We start from the raw sequence: 12,807 nt of genomic DNA on the forward strand, positions 1-12,807 counted from the left end.
AGAAGTGTTGGCAAGGATGTGGAGAGAAGGGAACCCTTGCACATGGAGGAATGTGAATTGGTACAGCTATGATGGAGAACAGTATCGAGGGTCCTCAAAAAATTAAAAATAGAATCACCATAAGATTCAGCAATTCCACTGGAGGGTATTCATCTGAAGGAAGTGAAATCACTCTCTCGAAGTCATATTCGCACTCTTACGTTCATTGCAGCATTATTCACAATAGCCAAGACGTGGAAACTATTTGAATGTCCATTGACAGATACAAGAATAAGGAAAATGTGTATAGCTACAATGGAATACTATTGAGCCTTAAAATAGACGGAAATTTTGCCACGTGTGACAACATGATGACCTTTAAGGACATAACTGCAAGTCCTCTCATATCTCTAGTTAACTTCTTCCTTTCTGCCCAGGCTGACACTCCTTTATGACGCATGTGTCACCAAAGAGGTACAGTGTGAACAGGGAGATTAAGGAGTCCCAGGACTCTTCCTCTATCCAGAAAAATTCTGCTTTCATGTGTTTTATAGATTTTAAGAGAAAGGATAATTTTGAAGACAGATTCCAGCGCTAAGGAAATTTTAAAGCCTAAATTCTAATCTCCACGATCACTTTGCAGAGGGCCAATTAAGGCCTAAAGAAGGAAGTTGGTCAATGAATATTGTACTACGAGTTAACAGCAGAACTGATATGACAGCCCAGGGCTTATAGAAATTTTCTCCTCCCTTATATTTCTCTTGTTTGAACATTTTCCACAGCCTGTGTCCCATGCTGCTCTGGGATAAGGCTATTGAGGTGGATGCTCTTTAGTGCAGGACTGGCTTTGGGGACACTGGGAAGCCAGGCAGGGACGACAGAAGCTGGACTTTTGCCCATCAGCATTGCGCTGCTACACCATTCTTCTGAAAGGCTCGATCCCTTTGACTTGGAATCTCCCTAATTCATAAGAAGTCCTACCTCGTTTTTGTGAATGGAGAAGGGAAACAGAGGCTTGTGGAGGAGTTTGAGGCATTCAAAGAAATAGGAGAGGCTGGGAGGTAAGGATCAAGTGACCTGGCATGTAGTCCCAACTATGGCATTAACTTGCAGCACGTCATTAAGCAACTAACTTTCCATCTCTGTACAACTGAATTCATTAAATATGAGGGTTTCTAAGTTTCTGACACTCCTGGGTCAGAAACACTCTAGGTTGGGTGTGGTTAAGGATACCAGCTACTTACCCAGATAAGGGATGGTGACCTTCAGGGTAGTCTTTGGAGGATCCAAGCACTGTCCTCTCAGCCTTGCTAACTCCGATATCTAGAGGAGAGATGGAGAGCTTGGGGCATAGAAAGAATGTTCACATCAGGCCAAGAAAAGAAAAAAACCTCCAGATTCTAGTGAGAGGTTTCAAGACCTACAATGTTGGGTGTGTGAGGTGTGCATGATTGTTGCCTCAGCCTAGAGATAAGATTATCAGGTCCTGAAGTGGCCACTTTTCTTCTTCTTCTTGAGAGGTGACCCCTCAATGTAGTTCGAGGCAGTGGACTCATGAGTTTTTCTTCCATTGCCAGCTGTCTGCCACCTGACCACTTCAGGTTCCATCAGACGTTAAGGGATGGGGTGGCACCTTGGAAGTATCTGACTCTCCTGCACATGACTTCACCCCAAGGAGGGAGGCAGCCTCTCCAGGCACCAACCCCAGGGAGCTAATTAAACCCTGTCTGCAACAGGAGTGGAGACCTCTCAGTAGAGACCTCTCAGTAGAGACCTCTCAGTAGAGACCAAGCAGACTCAGACTGCCATAGCAGTGTTTTTCTTAGAGCTCCAGATAATTAGTCACTTGTTTCTCTAGTGATTTCTAAGGAGACAGAGGGAAGTGCACAGGGAAAGCCTGGACTCCTCTGAAGATATGGGAGACTGGAGTCCAGGGCAGAGTCCCATGATCTCGTGAAAGCTTTTCTTTGTCGATTAGTTGGTGCTGATACAGCCACACCTATTCATCCATCTATTAAAGAAAAACCTTTTTAAAAAAAAAAAAACTATACATAACATAAAACTTAGTATTTTAGCCATTTTGAAATGCAACCATCACCACTATCCACATGCAGAACTTTGTTATCATCCTATGCTGACACTCTATACCCAGTAAGCAAGAACACTTCGCTGCTCCCTCATTTCAGCTCCCGTTCTACTTTCTGTCTCTATGGATTTGACTATTCTAAGTTCTTCATATAAGTGGAACCCTGCAGTATTTGTCCTTTGCATCTGGCTTATTTCACTTAGCATAACATCTTCAAGATTCCTCCATGTTGTAGCACATTCGATTCATCCATTTTTAAGGCTAAAGTGTAGTTCTGCAGTCCAGATATGAATTCAGTCTTAATGACTGCAACCAAATCTTCAATTCGATGAGTTACTTTATCAGAAAACCGCAGTGCCGTGATATATTTTGCTGATGTTTCATTCAGCGGGCATACAGTAATGTCCACTGAGACTGGATTGATATGTCTTGCAGCTATTATTGTTCTGCGGCTCTCCAGCCACTGCAGTATGATTGGTTAACCTGTGAGATGCTTTAATGGCTTTCTCATTTCCAGTTTGAAAGACTACGAAAAACAATTTTTGACTCTTTTGGTAATTGTAATAAAATAACCATACAATTTTTGACTCACAGGGTGCTCCTAATGTCCTGTCCATGTTTAAAATATTCACTTCCTTTCACTTCAAACTCTGAACAATTGACCTTGAAATGATGTTACAACTTAACTAGCATAGTTGTAAACATTTTCGTAAAGCAAAGGAAAAGACAGCTTTGCCATTTTTATTTCTCATTTACGGGTTTGCCCAGTTTCTTTGGAGTAGATTTCCCTCTTTCTTGATTTGGAGAACTTTGTAATATGCCAGTTTCATATGTTTTAGTAATTTTAAATGTAAATAGTGCATCTGTGTGTTGAGAGAATGACTTTTTCTATCTCCTTTTTAAAGCAAAGTATCCATTAAGTATAAGAAAAATATAAGCAAAATTTAAAATTTTAGAAAAATATAATTAAAATTTGAAAATTAAAATTTTAACTATTAAATTATTTAATAGTTAAATAAAATATATTTAATAGTTAAATTAAATTATTGCATAATTAACTATTAAATTAATAGTTAAAGATAAGAAAAATTAAGTATAAGAAAAATATAAGCAAAATTTAAAATTTTAGAATAATATAATTAAAATTTAAAAATTAAAATATTATGAGATTTAGATAAAATTAGAAATTTAGAGAAGTTTTGAAAAAATAAAAAATATTAATATTATGGTAGAACAAGATAACAAAGTGTTTTTCTTACTGAGTTTCATGTAGGTCCAAGAAAAATACCAGATTTTAAAATATCACTTTATTAGCTCATAAAGAGGTTATAGAGGTCACAGTGGGTACAAACAAAGTTAACAAAATCACAGTAGAAGTACTGATAACAAACTGAAATAATGTCTGCAAATGCACATATTTGCATTTTATTATCTTAGGACATTCTAAACCTATTATCTTAGGACATTCTCAAAAACCACAAGAATATACATTCTCCATTCTGTTAGCCATTAGAGCAATAATACTGCACATCGTATGGCCTCTGAAAAATTTCAGTGTCTGCTCATAAGAGAATGAGAGTGAAAGAGTCAGGTAGCATCCTAGCGATACTATGAAATTAATTTTGAAGTACGAATCCCCCGAGAGGGTCTTTGGGACACTCAGGGGCATCTCATTGTGGTTTTGATTTATATTTTCCTAATGACTAGTGATATTCGGCATCTTTGCATATACCCACCGGCCATGCGTATGTCCGTTTTGGAGAAACGTCTATTCCAGTCCTTTGCCGATTTTTGAGTCGGGTTTTTGTTTTGTTATTGAGTCGTAGGCGTTTCTTATATATTTTGTGGATTAAGCCCTTATCAGATATATGGTTTGAAAATATTTCCTCCTGTTCCCTAGGTTGCCTTTTTTTCACTCCATTGGTTGTTTTACTTGCTTTGTAAAAGCTTTTTAGTTTTTTTTGCCTATGCTTTAGTGTCATGTTCAAGAATTCCTTGCTAAGACTAATGTCAATAGATTTCCTTTAAGTTTCTTCCAAGTGTTTTATCACTTCAGGTCTTACATGTAAGTCTTTAGTCAACTTCGAGTAGATTTTGGGGAGTGTCGTAAGATAAGGGTTTAATTTCATTCTTTTGCTCTGGATAGATCTAGTGTTCCCAACGCCATTTATTGGAAAGACCATCCTTACTTCATTGTAAATTCTTGACGCCTTTGTTGAAAATAAGCTGTTCCTGTATACTTGGGTTCATTTCTGGGCTCTCTGTTCTGTTTCATTAACTCAATGCAAGTAAAATAGTTTTGATTATATTAGCTTTGTAATATATTTTAAAATCATAAAGTGTGAGGCCTCCAGCTTTGTTCTTTGTTATCAAGATCGTATTTGCTGTATGGGGTCCTTTGTAATTCCACAGGAATTTTAGAATTTATCTACTTATGTTAAAAATGCCATTTGAATTTTAGAATTTTGATAGGAATCACATTGAACCTGTAGATCGCATTGGACTGTACGGGCATTTTAACATACTTAGTCTTCCAGTCCATGAACAGGGGATGTCTTTTTATTTATTTGGGTCTTCTGTACTTTTATCCAATGTTTTTGGTTACAACGTGTAAGTCTTTCACCTCCATGGTTAGCTTTATTTCTCAATGACTTCTTCTTTTTGATATGACTGATCAGATTGTATTCTTAATTTCCTTTTCAGATTGTTCATTGTTAATGTAAGAATCATAACCGATTTCTTACCCTACTCCAATGTGGCTCTTTTTCCATTCCTCCACTGCGACCTCATTACCAGTGTCACCAATGGCCTTCATGTCACTAAAGCCAATGGACAATCTCCCAAGCTTATTTTGCTTAAATGTTCCATATTTTGATGCCAATTAATATCCAGTGCCTCTTGAAACTCCTATTCATGAATTACATGGCTACTCCTTTTTAGTCCTCTTTGCTAAAACCCTCCCTATCCAACTCTTCCATGTCAGAAATACCCAACACTCTTTCCTAGACCCTCGTCAGCTTTCATGTTTTAGACCCTTCCCAGTTGATGTCACTCACACTGATAAACAGGTAAAATACGTTCAAGAAACTAAATTTGTCTTAGTTTCATATTGAGAAAAATCTCTAACATTTACATCGATTTAATGAGCTTGAAATAGAAAGACCCAACACATTTCTCTTCTCACCAAGAGACACGCCTCCGGAATGATTCCACTATTGTGTTCAACCAGCCTCCAAGGTGTGTATACGGTGGGACGAGAGGCCGTCATGGACTATCCTGGTCTCCTCCAAGGACTCTGAGGACCGTTTCACCCAATCGACCGAGGCATTCAGAAGGTCTGCATAGACCTTTCCTCTTGTTATTTCAACTTTCAGAAGAAATATATTTTATTTCTACCAAGGTTTCTTAGCATTTTCCCAAGTTAACTGCTGGGCACCCTTGTTTTTATAGCAAAACTTTCAAAAGTAGTCCCCAGATACTACCTGCCCACATGTTTCTGAAGGGTGACAGAATATCTTGTGGGATTTGCCTCCTATTCTGACAGAGACAACACGATAGCTCTGACTGAGAAGGTTAGGACTAACCTGAGGGCCAGACTGGTCACTCTTCGCCTCAGTGTGCCATCTCATGGTCTTATTATCTAGGATTCTGTTTCGTCTTAACGTTCAGGAACATCTGTAGGCTTACACGTGAAAGATCTTGAATTCTTAATGACGATGTGTTGCTGAGAAGAAGGAGTACGGGGCTGATGGCAGAGTGAGGCCAGCAGTAAACAAATGTTACGTGTCCTGGGACCAAAGGACCTAATTGACATTATAAGTTACTAGAAGCTGTAATTAATGAATTTACTTAATATGTGCCAGGCATTTGTCACTTTCTAAAGTGGAGTATTGTACTTAGCTGAGCACGAGGAAAGTACGGCATGTAAACAGAGCCGTGGAGAGGGGCCAGCTCGTCTAGGCCAGCCTCCCGCAAAGCCAAGTGCTCGGAGGGAGGAAGTGGAGAAAGCCAGGTGTGCCTGCACAGATGGGAAGGCTGCTGCAAAGTGAGTTTGTGTCGTGGATACCTGGTTGCTTTGTGATAATTGGAAGGGGACATAGTGACAGTAATAGTAGGGCCCTGGTATTGGGCCTTAGGTGTCCCTGAGTTCCACCTTGTCGCTATACACCTCTGGTTATATCCTAAAGGCCACAACACTAATATTCAGCTTCAGGTCCTGCTGTCCACAAGCTTATGATCCACGAAAGCTGGTGGTTGTAAAAGCTTGATGAAATAATGGAGGCAGAAAGATTCCAGAGAGAGTATATATCTTACATTATTACTATTGTTATTGACAATAATATAATCAGGGAAGGATTGACAAAGTTACATTTATGTGTTTTTGAGTTATTAGAATCATGTGATGATCGTTATCACCATTCGCCAATACTTCTGACTCTCCCTTTTACAGATACATCGTTGGATTGTACCTCAGGCTCCATTTTGTTTGGGTGGGTCATGAGATTAGTTATGGACAATGAGTTGTGGTCAGAATCGGTGTGAGTCACTTCTGGACCAGAGTATTTAGTTTTCGGAGAGAATGTCTTCGAGAGGCTTTCTCAGCTCCTGACAGAGTGACGATTAATATTTATAATGGTGACTTCCCCATCAGCTTTGGCCTCTGCATGTGTATAGTGATCAGCACCCGTAAACGTTTTTATGGTGGACATGCAGTACGAGTAAGAAAAACCTTGGATTTAATGGCCAAAGATTTTTGAGATGGTTTGTTTCCACAGCAGAACCTAGCTTATCCTGACTGATACACACTGCTTTCTTCAGGATGTAAAACACGTTTCAGGGAGGATTCTGGCCATGTGCAGGGAGAAAGAATTAAGAGCGAAGGGAAGAGGAGTCGAGTGCTGAGTATTCATGCTGTGATGACACTTTGGTGTCGCTGGGGTGTCAGCTGCTTTATAGCTTCTGCTGTCTTTCCAGTGTTATTCTCCCTACTCTCAAATGGAACAAGCCTCACAGGGTCATCCCTGTCCTCATAATAATCCAATATTTATTGCCCCTACCCGCTTGGGCTGTTTCCACTATTTGGGATGCTCTGCCCATTTCCTCATCTAATTAACTTTCTTCTGTTGAAATCAACCAGTCCTTAAGGATCGTCTTAGGTCGTTCCTCAAAGAGTCTTTTTCCATTCCCTACCAAAGCAGTATAATTTCTTATTCTAAAAACAAATGGAACATTACAATTCCTTGAGGACCAGCTGATGCCAAACACACAGGAGAAGTATTTGGAGATAGCTTGATTCCCTCTAGATGTGGCAGAAAAGGTTTTGCCGAAATCTGCATTTCTAGTAGTGCCTAGTGTGAGATTGAACATATATGTGGTCAAGGTCATTGGTAGAAACCAAGTGTTCGAGCTTCTAGGGCAGTGTTCTTACTGTCATTGAACATTACCTCTTGTGACTTCTTTGGCGACCATGTGAAAAATACTGAGGAATGCGGATACCTGTGACCTCTTAGGTCATCTCCCAATGATGCCATCTTGGGATGGAACAACATTTCACCTTGTTGTTGTTCTAGGAGTGGATTCTGTCCCTTAATTTCCTCAAACCCCTCTTCATATCTTTGTTCCTCAGGCTGTAGATGAAAGGGTTCAGCATGGGTGTCACTACCGTGTACATGACTGTGGCTACACGGTCCTTCACCACTGAGTACATGGACAGGGGCCTAAAATACACATAGATGACGCTGCCGTAGAATAAGATTACTATGGTGAGGTGGGAGCCACAGGTTGAGAAGGCCTTCCACTTCCCGGCTACGGAGGGGATTCTGAGCACGGTGACGATGATTCGCAGGTAGGAGAAGAGAATGCACAGGAAGGGGGTCACAATGACAGCCAGGGTCTCAGTCATGACCACAATCTGGCTGGAGGACGTGTCAGAGCAAGACAGCTTTAGTACAGGCTGGGTATCACAGAAAAAGTGCTTAATGATATGGGAAGCACAGAAAGACAGGCGGGACATGAGCAGCACACGGAGCATGGCATGCAGGTGGGAGATGGTGCAAGAACCCAGCAGCATGAGGAGGCACCGCCGTGGGTTCATAACTGTGTCATAACGGAAGGGGTTGCAGATGGCTACCAGCCGGTCTATGGCCATAGAGGCCAGCAGGTAGCTGTCCGTGTTGCCGAAGGCCATGAAGAAGTACATCTGGACCAGGCAGCCCACGTAGGAGATAGACTTTGTCTCTGACAGTAAATTCACCAGCATCTTTGGCACGATGACCGTGGTGAAGCAGATATCCATGAAGGATAGGTTGCTGAGAAAAAAATACATAGGTGTATGGAGGCGGGAGTCAGAGCGGATGGCCAGGATGATGAGTACATTCCCCACCACGGTGACCAGGTACATGATGAGAAAGATGGCAAAGAGGGGTTTCTGCAACTGAGTGTTGGAAGAGAGGCCCAGGAGGATAAAGCCTGCGGTGCTGCTGGTGTGGTTCCTAATCTCCATGCGTCTTGGCTTCCTGGAGAGGGTCTGGAGAAGCACTGGGAGAAATGTGAAGGAGAATTTGATTAAGACAGTTTCTTTTCTGTCCTCCAGCCTATAAGATAGCCCACTGCTATTTGTCAGGATTTTAAAGAATAATTATGTTAAGAAACTATAGAGAAACAGGAAGTAAAATTGAACAAGGGAAAGGTTAAAAAATTCCAATTGGTTTTCTAAAAGCAAAACTCATGATTTCACATGTGCTTTTAGGACTTTCTGTATAGCCTACTGCATCCGAGTTCTCAATTCTTTTTTTAAAGATTCTTCTTAGATCATTTCCTGATCGATTCCTTAGCCTCTTTTCTATTTCCTTTTTTTCCCAGGGAAACAAAGTGCTGGTTCCCACTTTTAACCAAGATGATTTTGTACAAGTCTTTCCATGAATGAGGTCCTCTCCTCAGGATCCTCTTCGACTCTTAGGTCCAGAGGTGGTGGTGTTTGTAGTGGAAATAGGACAAAGCGAGCATGCGATTTAATCGGCGCTCTTTGGCATTTACTGAAGTCAGATGAGACTTCTGAAGTTTTCTGAGCAAAACCTGCTTAATGTTTATTTAAGCATTTTTTGTTTGGCTAACATGATCTGAGCACTTAAATTATATTTGTGGTTTAGAGATGCCACTTACGTTGGAGTCCCGTCGTGTATAGCCTATGTTACTGATATTAATTCTTTAAATGCATTAAACGTTATGGTTAAACATCTATCGAGTCTTCGTTCTACACATTTAAAAATTACTGGGATATAAACTTTTATGTGCGAGAGTCCCATTTCCAACGATATCCTGGAAAAGACCCGGCAATGTTGGCCGCCGTTATTACTATGAAGCGCCGTTGCTCAAGTTGGTAGTTCAAGATAATGAAAAAGGGAAAAGAAAGAAATAGGAAGTATAATTATCAGAAAAGATGCAATTGGCCTTACTTTTAAGTGACTTGGTTATCTATCTAGAAAATCAAAGGTAAGGATCTGAAAGCTTATTCCACCATGAAAATTTCACCAAAGTGGCCAGATAGAAAATAGATATAGAAATATTAATTTTTTTTGGATTAGAAAAGTGGAGAAAAAGTTTTCATTGACGACGGCAAGAAAACCTAAAAAATATTTAAGAATAAACCTGAGAGGGGAGAAAACAAATGAGGAAGACCTACATGAAGAAACTATAACAACACAAAAGGATGATCTGAAGAAATGAAGGTAGCATTCTCCTAGAAAAGGAAAACTCAATATGTAAAAATGTCAGATAATTTTCTTAGATAAGTGATATGCGATGCTTGTCCTTCTGTCCAATTTATTTCATTTAGCATAATGCCTTCAAGGTTCTTCTATTTTGTTGCAAATGGCAGAATTTTATTATTTATTTATTTATTTATTTTTGCTGTTCAACTTCGCCATCTTGACCGGAACTCTCAGGTTTTTTTTTCCCTTATAGCTGAATCTCAAAAAACGAACTCATAGAATAGAAAGTAGAATGATGGTTGCCAGAGGCTGGGGGCTGGGTGGGAGGATGAGGGAAACGGAGCGATGTCTGTCAAAGGTACAAACTTCTAGTTATCATTTGAATAAGTTCTAGAGATCTGATGTAGAGCCTGGCGGCTAAATTAGCAAAACTGTATTATTATATATTTGAACTTTGGTGAGGAAGTGGAAATTTATTTATTTATTGAGATATAATTGACATAATACCGTGTAAGCTTACGGTGTACAACATGCCGATCTGATATTTATCTACTGTCATATGATTACCAGCATAGTGTTAGCTAACACATTTATCACGTCATCTAATCATCATTTCTTTTCTTTTTTTTTTTTTTTGTGGTGGAAACAATTAAGATGCAGTCCCTTAGCAACTTGGAAGTTTATAGTACAGTATTGTCTGTGTCACTGTGCTGCGCATTAGATTTCTAGGACTTATTTGTCTACTGGTTACAAGTTTGTACCTTTAAACAACATCTTCCCAGTTCCCCCACTCCACAGCTCCAGTAACCACCATTCTGCTTAAGCGAGTAGACCTTAAACATTCTTAACAAAATATAAAGGGTAATTATGTGAAGTGATGGAGGTGTCAACTAACCCTGTGGTAATCATTTTTAACATTTCCGTCCATCAAATCATCACATTGCATGCCTTAAATTATACAATGTTATGTGTCAATTAGATCTCAATAAAGCTGAGAACAAGTAAATTCTCAAACTAATAAAATTCAGTGCACTTATAATAACACTGCAAGGGTTTTTCCGTAAAATTGGACTTGAGAAGGTCATTCCGAAATTCATGTAGAGGAGTAAATGGCTAAGGAAAGACAAGACAATTTTGGAAAAAATTAGCATAATGATAGATAACTTTTCTAATTTAAAATCAAAGCACATAATAATGAAAAACAATAAGATAATTGTACACAAAGAGAAAAACAAATCAATGGACCAACATAACGAATTCTGCATACCTACCTGTATTTATACATGTATATATGTCTTGATCTATCTGGAACTTAATATATGAGAAAGGTGATTTTGTAGCAATGGAGAAAGAATATTAAATAACTGATAAGGAGCTTGGTTGAACATTTTGAAAAAGTAAGGCTAGATTTCTTTTTAACCCACATAGAAGAATAAAACCCATATAAATAATCTAAAAGTAAAAAATGCAAATGATAAAATAAGTATTAACCAAAAATAGAGGGGCATATTTGTATGGTCTTGGGATGGGGATGACATTCCAACCAAGAAGGAAAGTGTAGAGGCAAGAATGACTAAATATTATACCTAAAATTTTAAAAATTATACCAAAAGAGACAATAAGTAAAACTGAAATATAAACTGTGGACTCAAAGAACATTTTTGTAACACATTTACCAAAGAAAGCATATGAGAAGAGGTTCAACCTCATTGGTAATCAGAAAACATAATTAGGCTGAAATATAGTTTTAACTTATTAGATTGTCAATACATGTTTGGACAATAATTAAAGGGAAAAGACCTTTACATCACTTAAAGTGAGAGAGTAATCAGAATAGACTCTATCAGTAGTCTCTATCAGAACTGAAAGTCTGCATCTCTTTATCTAGCAATTCTACTTTTAGAAGTCTGTCTTTTAAAAATAGTAACACGTGTAGCACAGAGATGTGTACACACAGTGTTATTGTAGTACAGCTTATAATTCCCAACCAACAATACAAACAAATAAAATAACCCACGGAGGAAACAACCTAAATATCCACAAATAGGGGAATTATTAAACAATTTAAAATAATTTATAGTGCATTCTCATTACTCGATGTCACACCGTCTCTAAAGAAGTAAGTGGGCTAACGTTAGCCACCATTTATTAGCACTCAATTTATGACACACACTGATCTAAGTGCTTTGCATGTCTTTCGTCATTTATTTTTTTAAATCTTAGGAGATACATGCTATTAATTATCCCTATTTTGCAGATAAAGAAATAGAATTTAGCAAAGTTGAGTAACCAGATTTCACAATTAGTAAGTGATAGAGCTGGGATTTTAATTCGGGCGCTCTGAAGGCAGAGTGGAAGCTATTTATTGCTAAGCTATGTTATCCTTGTTACACTACTGTCTCTGATATTTTATTACATGACGAAAGCAAGTTGCAAAACAATGTATAAAAATAATCCTATTTTTGTAAAGAAAGGTATCTATTTTACGTGTTGTTCGGTGTGTGTATTTCTGTGTGCCTGACTTCCTTCTGAAGTAAAATGAAGGGATGAAGTGGAAGAGTTCTATATTGAGCTTTTAAATTTATTGTTTTTATTTTAAAATAATGGACATGTGTTTATTTATAGAAGAGATGAATTTTCTCTGTAATGCCACTTCTTAGAGAATGAGAGATGTGTGCATATTTAGAGTTCTTTTTCTCTACATAGATCTATACACATAGTGTATTCAGGATGGGGTCATTAACATTGCATTTTTCACATGGAAATCCCAGGATATGCAAGATATGTAATTATCTGGCATCAGATACCATGTATGTGCCTCCTGTATTCAAAATGCTTTATCTCTCCCATAGACAGTGCTACAGTGGATCTCTCTCTCTCTCTCTCTCTCTCTCTCTCTCTATATATATATATATATATATATAGCACTTATTGCACTCTCTCTATATATTGCACATCAAATTGCACTTATAAGAGAGTTTCTGTGGTATAGAATATACTCTGAGGTATGGAATGCTGAGTTGAAGTTAAAGA

The 12,807-nt window shown here is 38.5% G+C and overlaps 2 protein-coding genes across 2 annotated transcripts in view; one reads left to right on the forward strand and one right to left on the reverse strand.

Moving 5' to 3' along the window:
* The window catches only part of LOC120610957 (olfactory receptor 1J1), a 149,093-nt gene that overhangs the window by 16,977 nt on the left and 119,309 nt on the right, over positions 1-12,807 (forward strand). The gene's annotated exons all lie outside the window — the stretch shown is intronic.
* LOC120610965 (olfactory receptor 1L4-like) lies at positions 7,459-8,582 on the reverse strand. Its single transcript, XM_039873303.1, has one exon. The coding sequence runs from the start codon at positions 8,565-8,567 to the stop codon at positions 7,632-7,634; it is 936 nt and encodes a 311-aa protein (XP_039729237.1). The 5' UTR covers positions 8,568-8,582; the 3' UTR covers positions 7,459-7,631.

Source organism: Pteropus medius, unplaced genomic scaffold, assembly GCF_902729225.1.
Source record: "Pteropus medius unplaced genomic scaffold, Ma_sr-lr_union100, whole genome shotgun sequence".
Classification (NCBI taxonomy): Eukaryota; Metazoa; Chordata; class Mammalia; order Chiroptera; family Pteropodidae; genus Pteropus; species Pteropus medius.